Source organism: Pseudophryne corroboree, chromosome 8 (genome assembly GCF_028390025.1).
Source record: "Pseudophryne corroboree isolate aPseCor3 chromosome 8, aPseCor3.hap2, whole genome shotgun sequence".
Lineage (NCBI taxonomy): Eukaryota > Metazoa > Chordata > Amphibia > Anura > Myobatrachidae > Pseudophryne > Pseudophryne corroboree.
The window spans coordinates 2,302,600-2,321,844 of NC_086451.1; the positions used below are offsets into that span (position 1 = coordinate 2,302,600).

Below are 19,245 nucleotides of genomic sequence, written 5' to 3' on the forward strand. Positions count from 1 at the left end.
TGTAATACGGGGTAACCGCACTCTCCCAGTAATACGGGGTATCAGCACTCTCCCTGTAATACGGGGTAACCGCACTCTCCCTGTAATACGGGGTAACCGCACTCTCCCTGTAATACGGGGTAACCGCACTGTCCCTGTAATACGGGGTAACCGCACCCTCCCTGTAATACGGGGTAACCGCACTCTCCCTGTAATACAGAGTAACCGCACTCTCCCAGTAATACGGGGTATCAGCACTCTCCCTGTAATACGGGGTAACCGCACTCTCCCAGTAATACGGGGTATCAGCACTCTCCCTGTAATACGGAGTAACCGCACTCTCCCTGTAATACGGAGTAACCGCACTCTCCCTGTAATACGGGGTAACCACACCCTCCCTGTAATACGGGGTAACCGCACTGTCTCTGTAATACGGGGTAACCGCACTCTCCCTGTAATACGGGGTATCAGCACTCTCCCTGTAATACGGGGTAACCGCACTCTCCCTGTAATACGGGGTAACCGCACTGTCCCTGTAATATGGGGTAACCGCACTCTCCCTGTAATACGGGGTATCAGCACTCTCCCTGTAATATGGGGTAACCGCACTCTCCCTGTAATACGGGGTAACCGCACTCTCCCAGTAATACGGGGTATCAGCACTCTCCCTGTAATACGGGGTAACCGCACTCTCCCTGTAATACGGAGTAACCGCACTCTCCCTGTAATACGGGGTAACCGCACTCTCCCTGTAATACGGGGTAACCGCACTCTCCCTGTAATACGGAGTAACCGCACTCTCCCTGTAATACGGGGTAACCACACTCTCCCTGTAATACGGAGTACCCGCACTCTCCCTGTAATACGGGGTAACCGCACTGTCTCTGTAATACGGGGTAACCGCACCCTCCCTGTAATATGGAGTAACCGCACTCTCCCTGTAATACGGAGTAACCGCACTCTCCCTGTAATACGGGGTAACCGCACCCTCCCTGTAATACGGAGTAACCGCACTGTCTCTGTAATACGGGGTAACCGCACTCTCCCTGTAATATGGAGTAACCGCACCCTCCCTGTAATACGGGGTAACCGCAGTCTCCCTGTAATACGGGGTAACCGCACTCTCCCTGTAATACGGGGTAACCGCACTCTCCCTGTAATACGGGGTAACCGCAGTCTCCCTGTAATACGGGGTAACCGCACTCTCCCTGTAATACGGGGTAACCGCAGTCTCCCTGTAATACGGGGTAACCGCAGTCTCCCTGTAATATGGGGTAACCGCACTCTCCCTATAATACGGGGTAACCGCACTCTCCCTGTAATACGGGGTAACCGCACTCTCCCTGTAATACGGGGTAACCGCACTCTCCCTGTAATACGGGGTAACCGCAGTCTCCCTGTAATACGGGGTAACCGCACTCTCCCTGTAATACGGAGTAACCGCACTCTCCCTGTAATACGGGGTAACCGCACTGTCCCTGTAATACGGGGTAACCGCACCCTCCCTGTAATACGGAGTAACCGCACTCTCCCTGTAATACGGGGTAACCGCACTGTCCCTGTAATACGGGGTATCAGCACTCTCCCTGTAATACGGAGTAACCGCACTCTCCCTGTAATACGTAGTAACCGCACCCTCCCTGTAATACGGGGTAACCGCACTCTCCCTGTAATACGGGGTAACCGCACCCTCCCTGTAATACGGGGTAACCGCACTCTCCCAGTAATACGGGGTATCAGCACTCTCCTTGTAATACGGGGTATCAGCACTCTCCCTGTAATACGGGGTAACCGCACTCTCCCAGTAATACGGAGTAACCGCACTCACCCTGTAATACGGGGTAACCGCACTCTCCCTGTAATACGGGGTAACCGCACTCTCCCTGTAATACGGGGTAACCGCACTCTCCCTGTAATACGGGGTAACCGCACCCTCCCTGTAATACGGGGTAACCGCACTCTCCCTGTAATACGGGGTAACCGCACTCTCCCTGTAATATGGGGTAACCGCACTCTCCCTGTAATACGGAGTAACAGCACTCTCCCTGTAATACGGAGTAACCACACCCTCCCTGTAATACGGGGTAACCGCACTGTCTCTGTAATACGGGGTAACCACACTCTCCCAGTAATATGGGGTATCAGCACTCTCCCTGTAATACGGGGTATCAGCACTCTCCCTGTAATACGGAGTAACCGCACTCTCCCTGTAATACGGGGTAACCGCACCCTCCCTGTAATACGGGGTAACCGCACCCTCCCTGTAATACGGGGTAACCGCACTCTCCCTGTAATACGGGGTAACCGCACCCTCCCTGTAATACGGGGTAACCGCACTGTCTCTGTAATACGGGGTAACCGCACTCTCCCTGTAATACGGGGTATCAGCACTCTCCCTGTAATACGGGGTAACCGCACTCTCCCTGTAATACGGGGTAACCGCACTCTCCCTGTAATACGGGGTAACCGCACTCTCCCTGTAATACGGAGTAACCGCACTCTCCCTGTAATACGGGGTAACCGCACTCTCCCTGTAATACGGGGTAACCGCACTGTCTCTGTAATACGGGGTAACCGCACCCTCCCTGTAATACGGGGTATCAGCACTCTCCCTGTAATACGGGGTAACCGCACCCTCCCTGTAATACGGGGTAACCGCACTCTCCCTGTAATACGGGGTAACCGCACTCTCCCTGTAATACGGGGTAACCGCACTCTCCCTGTAATACGGGGTAACCGCACTCTCCCTGTAATACGGGGTATCAGCACTCTCCCTGTAATACGGGGTAACCGCACCCTCCCTGTAATACGGGGTAACCGCACTCTCCCTGTAATACGGAGTAACCGCACTCTCCCTGTAATACGGGGTAACCGCACTCTCCCTGTAATACGGGGTAACCGCACTCTCCCTGTAATACGGGGTAACCGCACTCTCCCTGTAATACGGGGTATCAGCACTCTCCCTGTAATACGGGGTAACCGCACCCTCCCTGTAATACGGGGTAACCGCACTCTCCCTGTAATACGGAGTAACCGCACTCTCCCTGTAATACGGGGTAACCGCACTCTCCCTGTAATACGGGGTAACCGCACTCTCCCTGTAATACGGGGTAACCGCACTCTCCCTGTAATACGGAGTAACCGCACTCTCCCTGTAATACGGAGTAACCACACCATCCCTGTAATACGGGGTAACCGCACTGTCTCTGTAATACGGGGTAACCGCACCCTCCCTGTAATACGGGGTATCAGCACTCTCCCTGTAATACGGGGTAACCGCACTCTCCCTGTAATACGGGGTAACCGCATTCTCCCTGTAATACGGGGTATCAGCACTCTCCCTGTAATATGGGGTAACCGCACCCTCCCTGTAATACGGGGTAACCGCACTCTCCCTGTAATACGGAGTAACCGCACTCTCCCTGTAATACGGGGTAACCGCACTCTCCCTGTAATACGGGGTAACCGCACTCTCCCTGTAATACGGGGTAACCGCACTCTCCCAGTAATACGGGGTATCAGCACTCTCCCTGTAATACGGGGTAACCGCACTCTCCCTGTAATACGGGGTAACCGCACTCTCCCTGTAATACGGGGTAACCGCACTGTCCCTGTAATACGGGGTAACCGCACCCTCCCTGTAATACGGGGTAACCGCACTCTCCCTGTAATACAGAGTAACCGCACTCTCCCAGTAATACGGGGTATCAGCACTCTCCCTGTAATACGGGGTAACCGCACTCTCCCAGTAATACGGGGTATCAGCACTCTCCCTGTAATACGGAGTAACCGCACTCTCCCTGTAATACGGAGTAACCGCACTCTCCCTGTAATACGGGGTAACCACACCCTCCCTGTAATACGGGGTAACCGCACTGTCTCTGTAATACGGGGTAACCGCACTCTCCCTGTAATACGGGGTATCAGCACTCTCCCTGTAATACGGGGTAACCGCACTCTCCCTGTAATACGGGGTAACCGCACTGTCCCTGTAATATGGGGTAACCGCACTCTCCCTGTAATACGGGGTATCAGCACTCTCCCTGTAATATGGGGTAACCGCACTCTCCCTGTAATACGGGGTAACCGCACTCTCCCAGTAATACGGGGTATCAGCACTCTCCCTGTAATACGGGGTAACCGCACTCTCCCTGTAATACGGAGTAACCGCACTCTCCCTGTAATACGGGGTAACCGCACTCTCCCTGTAATACGGGGTAACCGCACTCTCCCTGTAATACGGAGTAACCGCACTCTCCCTGTAATACGGGGTAACCACACTCTCCCTGTAATACGGAGTACCCGCACTCTCCCTGTAATACGGGGTAACCGCACTGTCTCTGTAATACGGGGTAACCGCACCCTCCCTGTAATATGGAGTAACCGCACTCTCCCTGTAATACGGAGTAACCGCACTCTCCCTGTAATACGGGGTAACCGCACCCTCCCTGTAATACGGAGTAACCGCACTGTCTCTGTAATACGGGGTAACCGCACTCTCCCTGTAATATGGAGTAACCGCACCCTCCCTGTAATACGGGGTAACCGCAGTCTCCCTGTAATACGGGGTAACCGCACTCTCCCTGTAATACGGGGTAACCGCACTCTCCCTGTAATACGGGGTAACCGCAGTCTCCCTGTAATACGGGGTAACCGCACTCTCCCTGTAATACGGGGTAACCGCAGTCTCCCTGTAATACGGGGTAACCGCAGTCTCCCTGTAATATGGGGTAACCGCACTCTCCCTATAATACGGGGTAACCGCACTCTCCCTGTAATACGGGGTAACCGCACTCTCCCTGTAATACGGGGTAACCGCACTCTCCCTGTAATACGGGGTAACCGCAGTCTCCCTGTAATACGGGGTAACCGCACTCTCCCTGTAATACGGAGTAACCGCACTCTCCCTGTAATACGGGGTAACCGCACTGTCCCTGTAATACGGGGTAACCGCACCCTCCCTGTAATACGGAGTAACCGCACTCTCCCTGTAATACGGGGTAACCGCACTGTCCCTGTAATACGGGGTATCAGCACTCTCCCTGTAATACGGAGTAACCGCACTCTCCCTGTAATACGTAGTAACCGCACCCTCCCTGTAATACGGGGTAACCGCACTCTCCCTGTAATACGGGGTAACCGCACCCTCCCTGTAATACGGGGTAACCGCACTCTCCCAGTAATACGGGGTATCAGCAGTCTCCCTGTAATACGGGGTAACCGCACTCTCCCAGTAATACGGGGTATCAGCACTCTCCCTGTAATACGGGGTAACCGCACTGTCTCTGTAATACGGGGTAACCGCACTGTCTCTGTAATACGGGGTAACCGCACTCTCCCTGTAATACGGGGTAACCGCACTCTCCCAGTAATACGGGGTAACCGCACTCTCCCTGTAATACGGGGTAACCGCACTCTCCCTGTAATACGGGGTAACCGCACTCTCCCAGTAATACGGGGTATCAGCACTCTCCCTGTAATACGGAGTAACCGCACTCTCCCTGTAATACGGAGTAACCGCACTCTCCCTGTAATACGGGGTAACCGCACTCTCCCTGTAATACGGAGTAACCGCACTCTCCCTGTAATACGGGGTAACCGCACTCTCCCTGTAATACCGGGTATCAGCACTCTCCCTGTAATACGGGGTATCAGCACTCTCCCTGTAATACGGGGTAACCGCACCCTCCCTGTAATACGGGGTAACCGCACTCTCCCAGTAATACGGGGTATCAGCACTCTCCCTGTAATACGGGGTATCAGCACTCTCCCTGTAATACGGGGTAACCGCACTCTCCCTGTAATACGGGGTAACCGCACTCTCCCTGTAATACGGGGTAACCGCACTCTCCCTGTAATACGGGGTAACCGCACTCTCCCTGTAATACGGGGTAACCGCACTCTCCCTGTAATACGGGGTATCAGCACTCTCCCTGTAATACGGGGTATCAGCACTCTCCCTGTAATACGGGGTAACCGCACTCTCCCTGTAATACGGGGTATCAGCACTCTCCCTGTAATACGGGGTAACCGCACTCTCCCTGTAATACGGGGTAACCGCACTCTCCCAGTAATACGGGGTATCAGCACTCTCCCTGTAATACGGGGTAACTGCACCCTCCCTGTAATACGGGGTAACCGCACTCTCCCTGTAATACGGGGTATCAGCACTCTCCCTGTAATACGGGGTAACCGCACTCTCCCTGTAATACGGGGTAACCGCACTCTCCCAGTAATACGGGGTATCAGCACTCTCCCTGTAATACGGGGTAACCGCACTCTCCCTGTAATATGGGGTATCAGCACTCTCCCTGTAATACGGGGTAACCGCACTCTCCCTGTAATACGGGGTAACCGCACTCTCCCTGTAATACGGGGTATCAGCACTCTCCCTGTAATACGGGGTAACCGCACTCTCCCTGTAATACGGGGTATCAGCACTCTCCCTGTAATACGGGGTAACCGCACTCTCCCTGTAATACGGGGTAACCGCACTCTCCCTGTAATACGGGGTAACCGCACTGTCCCTGTAATACGGGGTAACCGCACTCTCCCAGTAATACGGGGTAACCGCACTCTCCCTGTAATACGGGGTAACCGCACTCTCCCTGTAATACGGTGTAACCGCACTCTCCCTGTAATACGGGGTAACCGCACTCTCCCAGTAATACGGGGTAACCGCACTCTCCCTGTAATACGGGGTAACCGCACTCTCCCTGTAATACGGGGTAACCGCACTGTCCCTGTAATACGGGGTAACCGCACTCTCCCTGTAATACGGAGTAACCGCACTCTCCCTGTAATACGGGGTATCAGCACTCTCCCTGCAATACGGGGTAACCGCACCCTCCCTGTAATACGGGGTATCAGCACTCTCCCTGTAATACGGGGTAACCGCAGTCTCCCTGTAATACGGGGTATCAGCACTCTCCCTGTAATACGGGGTAACCGCACTCTCCCTGTAATACGGGGTAACCGCACCCTCCCTGTAATACGGGGTAACCGCACTCTCCCTGTAATACAGAGTATTGGTTATGAGGGTATTTGTACAAGTAAATTCAGGAAACAGTATTGTTTCTTTTTACCCACAATGTCTGCCGGCTGTGTGCGTCGCCCATGCTCTAAGTATTATACGAGGGCTGATGATGGGGGGGCTCCCAGCTGGCGGGTTTCTCCATGTCAGAGACGCCCCCTGCTTTACACAAGTCTACATTATAGCAATATAGGATACCGGAGGCGCATCTTCTACCGCAGCCAGCCATTAATAGAGAGACAATGTTACCACGCTAAATGTTTGCTAATAGAGTATTGGATAATCATTAGTACACAGCCTACTGCCAGTTGCCACGCCTTGCTGATGTCACTACTAGAGCGCAATCTTAGGAATACTGTATGGCACACAAAATGGCTGCCTCTGCTGTGTGCGAGCATCAGGCCTAATTACCTGCAAAATGCTCAGTGGAAATGCGTCATCCCAGCCCATCCCCACCAGCCTTCTCCACAGTGTCCACCTATATCTCCACCAGGTGCCTCCTGAGATCTGCGCACTGGAGGCACCTGGTGACTGGCAGCAGGAGAGGCACCATACCATCCATCACTTCCACACCGCCACAAGGCGGGTTATAGTAGTCACTGTTCATGTTTACTCGGCCTCCATGTATCAGAGATCAGTCAATGTACTTTATATTTTAGGTGAACAAGGAAGAGCTGGGCAGCAGGGGAGACCAGGAGCGCGGGGATTGCCAGGTGACAGACCATACACAATTGTCTCATACTGTGGTTGTACCTGTTGTATTGTTCAGGCTACTAACAATGCACATTGGGGGTAATTCCAAGTTGATCGCAGCAGGAATTTTTTTAGCAATTGGGCAAAACCATGTGCAGTGCAGGTGGGGCAGATGTAACATGTGCAGAGAGAGTTAGATTTGGGTGGGTTATTTTGTTTCTGTGCAGGGTAAATACTGGCTGCTTTATTTTTACACTGCAATTTAGATTGCAGATGGAACACACCCCACCCAAATCTAACTCTCTCTGCACATGTTATATCTGCCTCCCCTGCAGTGCACGTGGGTGGTCATTCAGAGTTGTTCGCTCGTTATTTTTCTTTTGCAACGGAGCGATTAGTCGCTAATGCGCAATGTCCGCAGTGCGACTGCGCCAAGTAAATTTGCTATGCAGTTAGGTATTTTACTCACGGCATTACAAGGTTTTTTCTTCGTTCTGGTGATTGGAGTGTGATTGACAGGAAGTGGGTGTTTCTGGGCGGAAACTGGCCGTTTTATGGGTGTGTGTGAAAAAACGCTGCCGTTTCTGGGAAAAACGCGGGAGTGGCTGGAGAAACGGAGGAGTGTCTGGGTGAACACTGGGTGTGTTTGTGACGTCAAACCAGGAACGACACTGACTGAACTGATCGCAGATGCCGAGTAAGTCTGGAGCTACTCAGAAACTGCTAAGAAGTGTCTAATCGCAATTTTGAGAATCTTTTGTTCGCAATTTTGATAAGCTAAGATTCACTCCCAGTAGGCGGCGGCTTAGCGTGTGCAATGCTGCTAAAAGCAGATTGCGAGCGAACAACTCGGAATGACCACCATGGTTTTGCCCAACTGCTAACAAAATTCCTGCTGCAATCAACTTGGAATTACCCCCATTATTCATATAAATATAATGTATGGAGGCACTGTACAGTTACATCGTGGCTGGCAGAGGTCAGGTTCTCAGCCCTCCTCCTGGCACCTAGCGTGCCTCGTCAGCCTCCCGGGGGTCCGGTCACCAGGAGCACCCATACCCCAAATACTGTTATTACAGCGATCAATTATTCTTGCTACAGAAGTCTATACTAGTTCCTAGCGCACAGGGGTAGATACAATTGTCATGTGACAGATTCGCTTTTCAGAGAACATTATTGTCTATATAATACTTTACCTAAAAGCCCCCTCAGGCATTATATAGCTTCCCCAGGCACAGAGCAGGGCTCCATTGCTGATGGAATTGGAGAGATTTTCTAAACATTTATAGATGATCATAATGCTGTATATTGCCTAAAAACACCATACCAATGCTAAAAAGACACCTATTTCTAAAGTGGCTGCTCATTTTATGCCCCATAGTAGTGCCCCAGTTCACTGTATGCCCCATAGTAGTGCCCCAGTTCACTGTATGCCCCATAGTAGTGCCCCAGTTCATTTTATGTCCCATAGTAGTGCCCCAGTTCACTGTATGCCCCATAGTATTGCCCTAGTTCATTTCATGCCCCATAGTAGTGCCCTAGTTCATTGTATGCCTCATAGTAGTGCCCCAGTTCACTGTATGCCCCATAGTATTGCCCTAGTTCATTTCATGCCCCATAGTAGTGCCCTAGTTCATTTCATGCCCCATAGTGGTGCTCTACTTCATTTCATGCCCCACAGTGGTGCCATAGTTCATTTTATGCTCCATAGTAGTGCCCTAGTTCATTTCATGCCCCATAGTAGTGCCCTAGTTCATTTTATGCCCCACAGTAGTGCCCTAGTTCATTTTATGCCCCATAGTAGTGCCCTAGTTCATTTCATGCCGCATAGTAGTGCCCTAGTTCATTTCATGCCCCATAGTAGTGCCCTAGTTCATTTTATGCCCCATAGTAGTGCCCTAGTTCATTTCATGCCCCATAGTAGTGCCCTAGTTCATTTCATGCTCCATAGTAGTGCCCCAGTTCACTGTATGCCCCATAGTAGTGCCCTAGTTCATTTCATGCCCCATAGTAGTGCCCTAGTTCATTTTATGCCCCATAGTAGTGCCCTAGTTCATTTCATGCTCCATAGTAGTGCCCCAGTTCACTGTATGCCCCATAGTAGTGCCCTAGTTCATTTCATGCCCCATAGTAGTGCCCTAGTTCATTTCATGCCCCATAGTAGTGCCCCAGTTCACTGTATGCCCCATAGTAGTGCCCCAGTTCACTGTATGCCCCATAGTAGTGCCCTAGTTCATTTCATGCCCCATAGTAGTGCCCTAGTTCATTTCATGCCCCATAGTAGTGCCCTAGTTCATTTCATGCCCCATAGTAGTGCCCTAGTTCATTTCATGCCCCATAGTAGTGCCCTAGTTCACTGTATGCCCCATAGTAGTGTCCTAATTACTTTTATGCCCAATAGCAGTGCCCTAGTTCACGTTATGCCCCATATATTGCCCTAGTTAATTTTATGCCCAATAGTAGTGTCTTTGTTCATATTGTGACGCATAGTAGTGTCCTAATTAATTTTATGCCCAATATCCGGGCTCCATAGCAGCTTCTCTCTTGGCACCCACTGTAAATACACCCCTGGCCTAGGGGAATCCAGGGCCGTCAAAGCTCAGATGGGCCAGCTACAAGGGTAAGGCAGGGGAGGGGGGGATTATGGCCAAATCCGAGAGGCGTGACAGTATGCCCTCGAATAAAAGTTATATAAGTTTATATAGTGGTCAGCACAGTGTGGGAGGGAGGCATAGTGCGAGCGTCCATCCCTACCTCACCGCCATCATGTAGGGAGGGAGGAGTCTGTTGATCAGTGGTGGCAGCTTCCGTTGACCATTTGCAGCTCAGCACACAGCAGCGTAGGGTGGCAGAGAGATCCTGCTGCTGAGTAGTGGCAGTCACCACTCAAGTGTACGGGGGGGCTGACCAGGGGCTCTGTCTGGCCCCCCCAACATGCCCCGGCCTGGCTAAGTAGTACCCCACTTCCCCTCTTGGTATCATGGGAGGAATCTACACAGTACCTATAAATTCTATTACATTGTGTATCCTGGATATTGTATATGTAGTATTTAGATTTCCTAAGCATTGTATAGAATATATAAGCAGCATATAGACTTCCTAAGACTATTTACTAACAGTAATGATACAGTGCGCTCTGTAAGGAACATCTAAGGATTATGTAACATGTCTCGGTGGTGATTACATTGTGTAGGGACTGTACGGATTTCCCGGGCACTCTGTCAGATGTATGGACATTGTATACATGTCATAGTACTATATACATATACACACACTGTAGGCAATCGTTATGGTATGGATTTTCCATATACCTTATAGAATCACTGTGTCGTGTACATTCTTTAATGTAATTATTTATTTTTTTACAGGTTTTCCAGGAATACCGGGGATTCCGGGAGCTCCAGGTAAATACACACACACACACACACACACACACACACACACACACACACACACACACACACACACACGTGATCAGTCAGGAGGCATAGCAGCCAAGATGGCCGCTCTGACCGGCCGGATCCCTGCCCCCTCGGCCATCCACCTGTGTTATAGTCACTTCTCAGCACCTGCTGGACACAAAACATGGAAAGCTTGATGCCAGATCCGCAGCTGGGTACTGGAGCCACCACAGCCTGGTCAGGTCTAGCTCTTACTTACCCCAGAGACCAGGGCTAAATTGTACCCGACTACCCGCATCAGTGGCCGGCTTGAAATCAGCCTGTGGCCCTGAACCATCTGAAATATCTGCCAGCTACCATCGGAGTTACCCTGCAGAGAGACATGCCCAGCTTCACCCTGCCACAGCCCGGCGATGGCCCGCGCTCCAGCCTGACACGAGGAGCACCTGTCACCTGGATCGCCCACCTTCCAGTGATGAAATATATATATATATCTCCTCTTTAAAGCAGCAACAACTATATATTGGATGGCATCCACCTGCAGAATGGGCATTACCTGCATTGCTGTGCGTGCCCGCAGTCTGCTGTATGGGTTGGGACTGTAACACGTATGTGCCCGCAGTGTTGCCTGGCGCTGTCCCGCTCTGAAAAGTAATGCAGTACTGTAGTTTATAGGATAAAATGGATAACGAGTTGGCTATAGGGGAAAAGCTAAGAAAAACTGAGCTTTACGGAGCTTGGTAACTAGGGCATTTTCACAGGTGTCATGAGAACTATGGAAACCACACAGAGGGGCCACAGCAGATATTTCCTGACAATGGCGAGTGCTACTGCGCAGACTCAACAATGGCTCTTCCAGGGAAACTTCATTTATTAACCAAGATGGCCGCCAAAACTAGTACCGTGTGTGGCGCCATTTTTACACTGTATGAGCGACACGGTGGAACACAGCAGTGCCTCACTTAGCTCCAGTAAGACCTGCAATATTCGTGCTCCAAGCCGTGTTTCCGGTATACTGCAACGCTATCCACATGCTGGTGAGCTGTACGATACCGCGCTCCGCTCCATCTAGACCAGTCTGTAACACAGTGAGTATGGCTGGACCTCCACTAGCTTTCAGTATACCAATCCACTGGTTAAGCAACTGGACTGATTATAGTTGTAAGGCATCCGCTGGTGTGTACTGTTACTCTCCGTACTCACTGTACACACACATTTCCAACAATATTGGCAATAATAAATAGTCCTGATGTATCAAGGGGCTGCCTTTCTCAGCTTCACAAATGGGAATTGTAACAGATGTGTACTTGGACAATGTTTACCTTCAGACCCCAGCACCTCAGTCCTGTCTCTTACCTGAGACGCGAGTCTAATCTCCATGCAAAGGTCCAGCCTCTGCAATCCTGTTACTTCTTCTGTTGTCAATATGACAGGAGGGGTGGACACATCTTCTCATTCTCAGTGTGGCCAACTCTGTAATCAGAATCAAGCTGCAAACAAGATCCTTCTGTTATTCCAGTGTCTTCTCATCTGAGGACAAGGAACCAGCTAAATTCCCAGGTACGGTTTTCTGCTCCTTGTGAAGGAGATAGAAGACACAAGAACTTTTATCCAGACCACCATTTATTCAGGTAAGATGAAAATAGCGTCTATGTTACGATTCCTGTACTCCAGACTGGAGAAGATCTTATGGCAGAGATCTGAGTACAGGAATGAAATACAGGTTGTGGGAGCTGGAGAGCCTAGTAACCCCTGGCGCCCTAACTCCGTTGTCTCGCCCGTGTTATCAGAAATCCCCTGCGAGACTATGGTTGCTTGAGCCCATGGCAGCCGCGTTCGAAGGGCGGATTATGTCTGCCCAACCCCGATGCCCCCGCAGGTCTTAATGGGAGACAAGGGGAAGTCCGAGACAGGGAGATAACAAGGGGCCCTCTGACTAAGCAACCAAGCCAGGGGTTACAAGCTAACTTAACTAAATCAAAAGGTATGTGCGGACTAGCCGCCAGGGAAAAGGACAACCAAGGATCCACGGATCCGACACTCCTATCCGGCACCGCTGGACACCAGAGTGGATCTTGTGGAAGCGGAATCCTCCGCAAAGCACCAGAACTCAAAATAAACACAATAATAAATAGTAGCGGACAAGCCGCAACACACGGCTGCGCCGCGACTCACGAACACCACCAGATGTTAAAGGTGCTCGGTCAGACTCCAGGAACAGATGGTAACTTCCGAGTACTGGATCACTGAGAACAGGAACAAACGAACAGACCGGGACTGGGAACTCTCTCTGCAGCAGAATCAGGCAAACAGGAAGCTATCACCGGCGTCTGTGAGGAGTCCTGGGAGTGCTTTTAACAGAGAGTCTTCCAATCAGCTGTTTGGAGGCTGATTGGATTAAATGCCATGCAGCTGACAAGCTGCATGGCCAGGGAAACAGATGAGTGATAATTACAACATGCCGTGCAGCTGCATGCTACACAGCCAGGAAACCAGTGATGATATAAACTTAGACCCAGCAACGGGGAACACGATCCGACAGTGGCGTCCCCGTTGCTAGGCGCCGGCCGCACTGACGAGCGGACCCTCGGCGCCTAACAGTACCCCCCCCTTGAGGAGGGGTCAAGGAACCCCTAAATCCGGGTTTCTGAGGAAATTCTTGAAAAAATGCCCTTTTGAGCCTTGGGGCATGAAGGTCCTTATCTAGGACCCACGACCTTTCCTCAGGACCATAACCTGTCCAATGCACCAAAAAATAAAGCCGACCCCGGGACAGCTTGGAATCGAGAACCTTCTCAACCACGAACTCCTGCTGACCCTGTACATTAACTGGTGATCTCCCCTGAGGTTTTTTACGAGGAAATCTGCTAGATGAAACATATGGTTTGAGCAAAGAGCAATGGAAGGTATTTCCGATTCGTAACGTTTTTGGTAGCTGTAACCGGAAAGCAACTGGATTGACTTTTTTGATAATGAGAAATGGTCCAATAAATCTAGGACCCAATCTGGCTGAGGTTTGTCGAAGTTTGATATTGCGAGTCGACAGCCACACCCTGTCTCCTACTCTAAAAGTGCACGGCCGCCGGAACCTGTCCGAAAAATCTTTTTCCTTGAAAGCTGCTTTTCTGAGAGCTATGTGCACTTTTTTCCAAATAAGTTTAAGATGAGAGGTCAGGGCCAGAGAGGAGACAGAGGAATGTTGGAAAAATGAATTAGCTCTGGGGTGGAAACCAAAAACTGCAAAAAATGGAGACACATTGGTAGAGGAATGACAGGCATTATTATAAGCAAACTCTGCCAATGGAAGAAACTCAGACCAGTCATTTTGGAGTTTGGCCGAGTACAAACGCAAATATTGTTTTAAGGATTGGTTCACTCGCTCAGTCTGTCCATTTGATTGTGGATGATAACCGGAGGTTAATGATAATTTCATTTTTAACGAAGCACAAAAAGACTTCCAAAACTGTGCAATGAATTGTGGACCCCTGTCAGAAACAATATCAGTGGGTAACCCATGGAGTCTGAAAACATGACGGAGGAACAAGACTGCCAATCCCTGGGCAGATGGCAATCGGGGAAGACCAATAAAATGAGCCATCTTACTAAAACGGTCCACTACCACCCATATGACTGTGCATCCAGCTGACAGAGGGAGATCCACCACAAAATCCATGGAGATATGCGACCATGGTCTAAGAGGAACATTCAATGGCATAAGTTGACCAATAGGCAAAGAACGGGGAACTTTATGCTGTGCACAGACCTGACACGAAAAAACAAACTCTTTAATGTCTTTAGAAAGACCAGGCCACCACACTGCGCGGGATACCAATTCAAAAGTTTTAGCGACTCCCAGATGCCCGGCAACTTTGCTATCATGAAATTCCTCCAAAACAGTTGCTCTCAAAAACTCAGGAACAAAAAGACGACCAGCAGGAGTATTTCCCGGAGCTTGATGTTGAAGCAGCTTCAATTGAGAAAAAACATCCTGTGTGAGACCTGCCTGAATGACTGAAGGCGGAAGTATGAGAGTAACAGGACTGTTGTCTTGAGCGGGAAGAAAACTGCGTGAGAGGGCATCTGCCTTGGTATTCTTGGAACCAGGTCTGAAGGTGATAATGAATTTGAAACGAGTGAAAAATAAAGCCCAACGAGCCTGTCGGGCATTCAGTCGCTTAGCTGATTCAATGTATTGAAGATTTTTGTGATCTGTCAAAACAGAAATGGTATGGGTCGCTCCTTCAAGCCAATGTCTCCACTCCTCAAAAGCCCATTTAATAGCCAGCAACTCCCGATTACCAACATCGTAGTTGGATTCAGCAGATGAGAATTTCCTGGACATAAAGGCACAAGGATGTAACTCAAGGGAATCTGGATCCTTCTGAGAAAGGATAGCCCCTACACCAACCTCCGAGGCATCTACCTCAACGATGAAAGGCAATTCTGGGTTGGGATGTCTAAGGACAGGGGCTGAGACAAAGGCTTGTTTCAAGGCCTGAAAAGATACTTTAGCTTCACATGACCAATTGGTAGGATCTGCTCCCTTCTTAGTGAGTGCCACAATGGGAGCAACTATGTCAGAGAAAGAGTGAATAAACCTTCTGTAGTAGTTCGCAAACCCTAAAAAGCGCTGAATTGCTTTTAAGTTGGTGGGTTGCGCCCAACTCAGGATGGCTTGGAGCTTCTTAGGTTCCATTCGGAATCCCCGAGGGGAAATAATGTACCCTAAAAAGGATACCTCCGTGACGTGAAATTCACACTTCTCCGGTTTGGCATACAAGTGATTTTCACGTAATTTCTTAAGTACCTGACGCACCTGGGTAACATGTTGTTCTATAGAGTCAGAATAAATCAAAATGTCGTCTAAATAGACCACAACGAATCTTCCCAGAAACTCACGGAGCACATCATTAATGAGATCCTGAAAGACTGCCGGAGCGTTAGATAGGCCGAAAGGCATGACCAGATACTCATAGTGACCTGATTGAGTACTGAATGCCGTTTTCCACTCATCCCCCGATCTGATTCTAATGAGATTATATGCTCCTCTCAGGTCAATCTTGGAAAAAATAACAGCCGAACGTAGCTGATCAAAGAGGACAGAGATCAGAGGCAGAGGGTAAGTATTCTTTACTGAGATTTTATTCAGGGCTCGAAAGTCAATGCAGGGTCTGAGGGAACCATCCTTCTTCTCTACGAAGAAAAAACCTGCACTTAAAGGGGATTTAGATGGCCTGATAAACCCTTTCTCAAGACTTTCTTTCACATACTCATTCATGGCCACAGTTTCAGGACCAGACAATGCATATAACCTTCCTTTAGGCAACGTGGCACCAGGAATTAACTCTATGGTACAATCATAAGGCCTATGGGGAGGCAAAATATCCGCATTGCCCTTGGAAAACACATCCAAAAAATCTTGGTACTCTCCAGGAATATGTGCGGGCCTGGCAGCAGCTACTCGGATAGGAAGTGTAATACATTCTTTATCACAGATGGTACTCCATTGTAGAATCTCCCCAGACTGCCAATCTATGATGGGATTATGAAAGGCCAGCCAAGGGTGACCCAGAACCACAGGAACTGCTGGACAATGGGTAAGAAAAAACTCAATCTTTTCAGAATGTAGAGCTCCGACCGAGAGCAAAACAGGAGGTGTACATAGAGAAATAACCCCATTGGATAAGGGACTCCCATCTAAACCATGCATGGTGATACACCTACTTAAGGTTAACTGAGGAATACCTAAGGCCTTGGCCCATGTTAAGTCCATAAAGTTTCCTGCAGCTCCACTGTCCACAAAAGCAGAGACCGAGGAACAGAGGCTGTCATAAGAAACTTTAGCAGGAACCAATAGTGAATTATTTGAGGAGATGAGCTGTAGACCAAAGTGAACCCCCTCACTATTCACTTGGTCAGGAAGTTTCCCGACTTGTTTGGGCAACTACGGGCAAAATGTCCCTTACCTCCGCAGTACAAACACAGACCAGAATTTTGCCTCCTGGTTCTTTCTTCCGGAGACAATTTGGAGAGACCAATCTGCATAGGCTCCTCCATGTCTATCGGAACGGAAGAAACACAGGGAAAAGAAACTACAGATGCCCCTTTCTCAGTCCTCCGCTCTCTGAGCCGACGATCTATTTTAATAGAGAGCTCCATGAGTTTATCAAGGTTCTCAGGAGCGGGATACTGAAGGAGGCTGTCTTTTATAGATTCAGATAAGCCGAGGCGAAACTGACTGCGCAGGGCAGGATCATTCCAGCCACAGTCGTTCGACCAACGGCGAAACTCCGTACAATAATTCTCTGCAGGATTCCTACCCTGTCTTAGAGCACGCAACTGACTTTCTGCGGATGCCTCTCTATCAGGGTCGTCATACAATAGCCCTAAAGATTTCAAAAAAGCGTCTACAGACGATAAGGCCGGATCGTCTGTCTTTAAACCAAAAGCCCAGGTCTGAGGATCCCCCTGAAGCAGAGAAATTATAATTCCAACCCGCTGAGCCTCCGTACCTGAGGAAACTGGTCTTAAACGAAAATACAGTTTACAAGACTCTTTAAAATTAAAAAACTGTTTTCTATCCCCAGAAAAACGGTCAGGCAGATGCATTTTTGGTTCAGGGATGACCCTCGGGGAAGTCCGTAACAGATCTTCCTGTGAGCTCACCCGGAGGGACAGATCCTGAACCATCTGGGTAAGTTCCTGAATCTGACTAACCAAAAACTGGCCAGGATTTGGCCCAACACCGGTGGGATTCATGAGGCCGACAAAATTCTCCCTACTGGATAAGTGAAAAAATTAACTCCTGTTGAAATTTTTTCTTTTGTCTGGCCGGTGATAATGTTACGATTCCTGTACTCCAGACTGGAGAAGATCTTATGGCAGAGATCTGAGTACAGGAATGAAATACAGGTTGTGGGAGCTGGAGAGCCTAGTAACCCCTGGCGCCCTAACTCCGTTGTCTCGCCCGTGTTATCAGAAATCCCCTGCGAGACTATGGTTGCTTGAGCCCATGGCAGCCGCGTTCGAAGGGCGGATTATGTCTGCCCAACCCCGATGCCCCCGCAGGTCTTAATGGGAGACAAGGGGAAGTCCGAGACAGGGAGATAACAAGGGGCCCTCTGACTAAGCAACCAAGCCAGGGGTTACAAGCTAACTTAACTAAATCAAAAGGTATGTGCGGACTAGCCGCCAGGGAAAAGGACAACCAAGGATCCACGGATCCGACACTCCTATCCGGCACCGCTGGACACCAGAGTGGATCTTGTGGAAGCGGAATCCTCCGCAAAGCACCAGAACTCAAAATAAACACAATAATAAATAGTAGCGGACAAGCCGCAACACACGGCTGCGCCGCGACTCACGAACACCACCAGATGTTAAAGGTGCTCGGTCAGACTCCAGGAACAGATGGTAACTTCCGAGTACTGGATCACTGAGAACAGGAACAAACGAACAGACCGGGACTGGGAACTCTCTCTGCAGCAGAATCAGGCAAACAGGAAGCTATCACCGGCGTCTGTGAGGAGTCCTGGGAGTGCTTTTAACAGAGAGTCTTCCAATCAGCTGTTTGGAGGCTGATTGGATTAAATGCCATGCAGCTGACAAGCTGCATGGCCAGGGAAACAGATGAGTGATAATTACAACATGCCGTGCAGCTGCATGCTACACAGCCAGGAAACCAGTGATGATATAAACTTAGACCCAGCAACGGGGAACACGATCCGACAGTGGCGTCCCCGTTGCTAGGCGCCGGCCGCACTGACGAGCGGACCCTCGGCGCCTAACAGTCTATTGGAAATGTTACCAACCACCTAGAAAGGAAATTGGAGCCTATTATTCTAATACAAGTATCTGAGGTGGATCTGACCCAAAGAAAACAAGATATTCTTCGGTTACAGGAGAATTTGGGGGATCAAGACAACAAAGCCCAGTATCAAATTAATTGCAGAAGAAATGTAACCCCACATCTTGGAGGACCATCTCTTCATCCACATGTCCCCAGACATGCCTGGTATACAGTCCCAGCTTTCCCCTCAATCACCAAATGTCATTCTTGGATTACACTATTTTACAGCAAAAGAAATGGAAATACAAGAGGCAGCCAATGCCAATATGTTACCTTCCAAAGAGCCCAAC

At 49.8% G+C, this 19,245-nt stretch overlaps 1 protein-coding gene across 1 annotated transcript in view; it reads left to right on the forward strand.

Moving 5' to 3' along the window:
* LOC134948063 (ficolin-1-B-like) overlaps positions 1-19,245 on the forward strand; it is a 153,865-nt gene that overhangs the window by 77,336 nt on the left and 57,284 nt on the right. The window contains exons 4-5 of the mRNA XM_063935820.1: positions 7,672-7,725; positions 11,074-11,109. Of these exons, the coding sequence (XP_063791890.1) occupies positions 7,672-7,725; positions 11,074-11,109 (90 nt within the window). The remainder of the gene's footprint in view (positions 1-7,671; positions 7,726-11,073; positions 11,110-19,245) is intronic.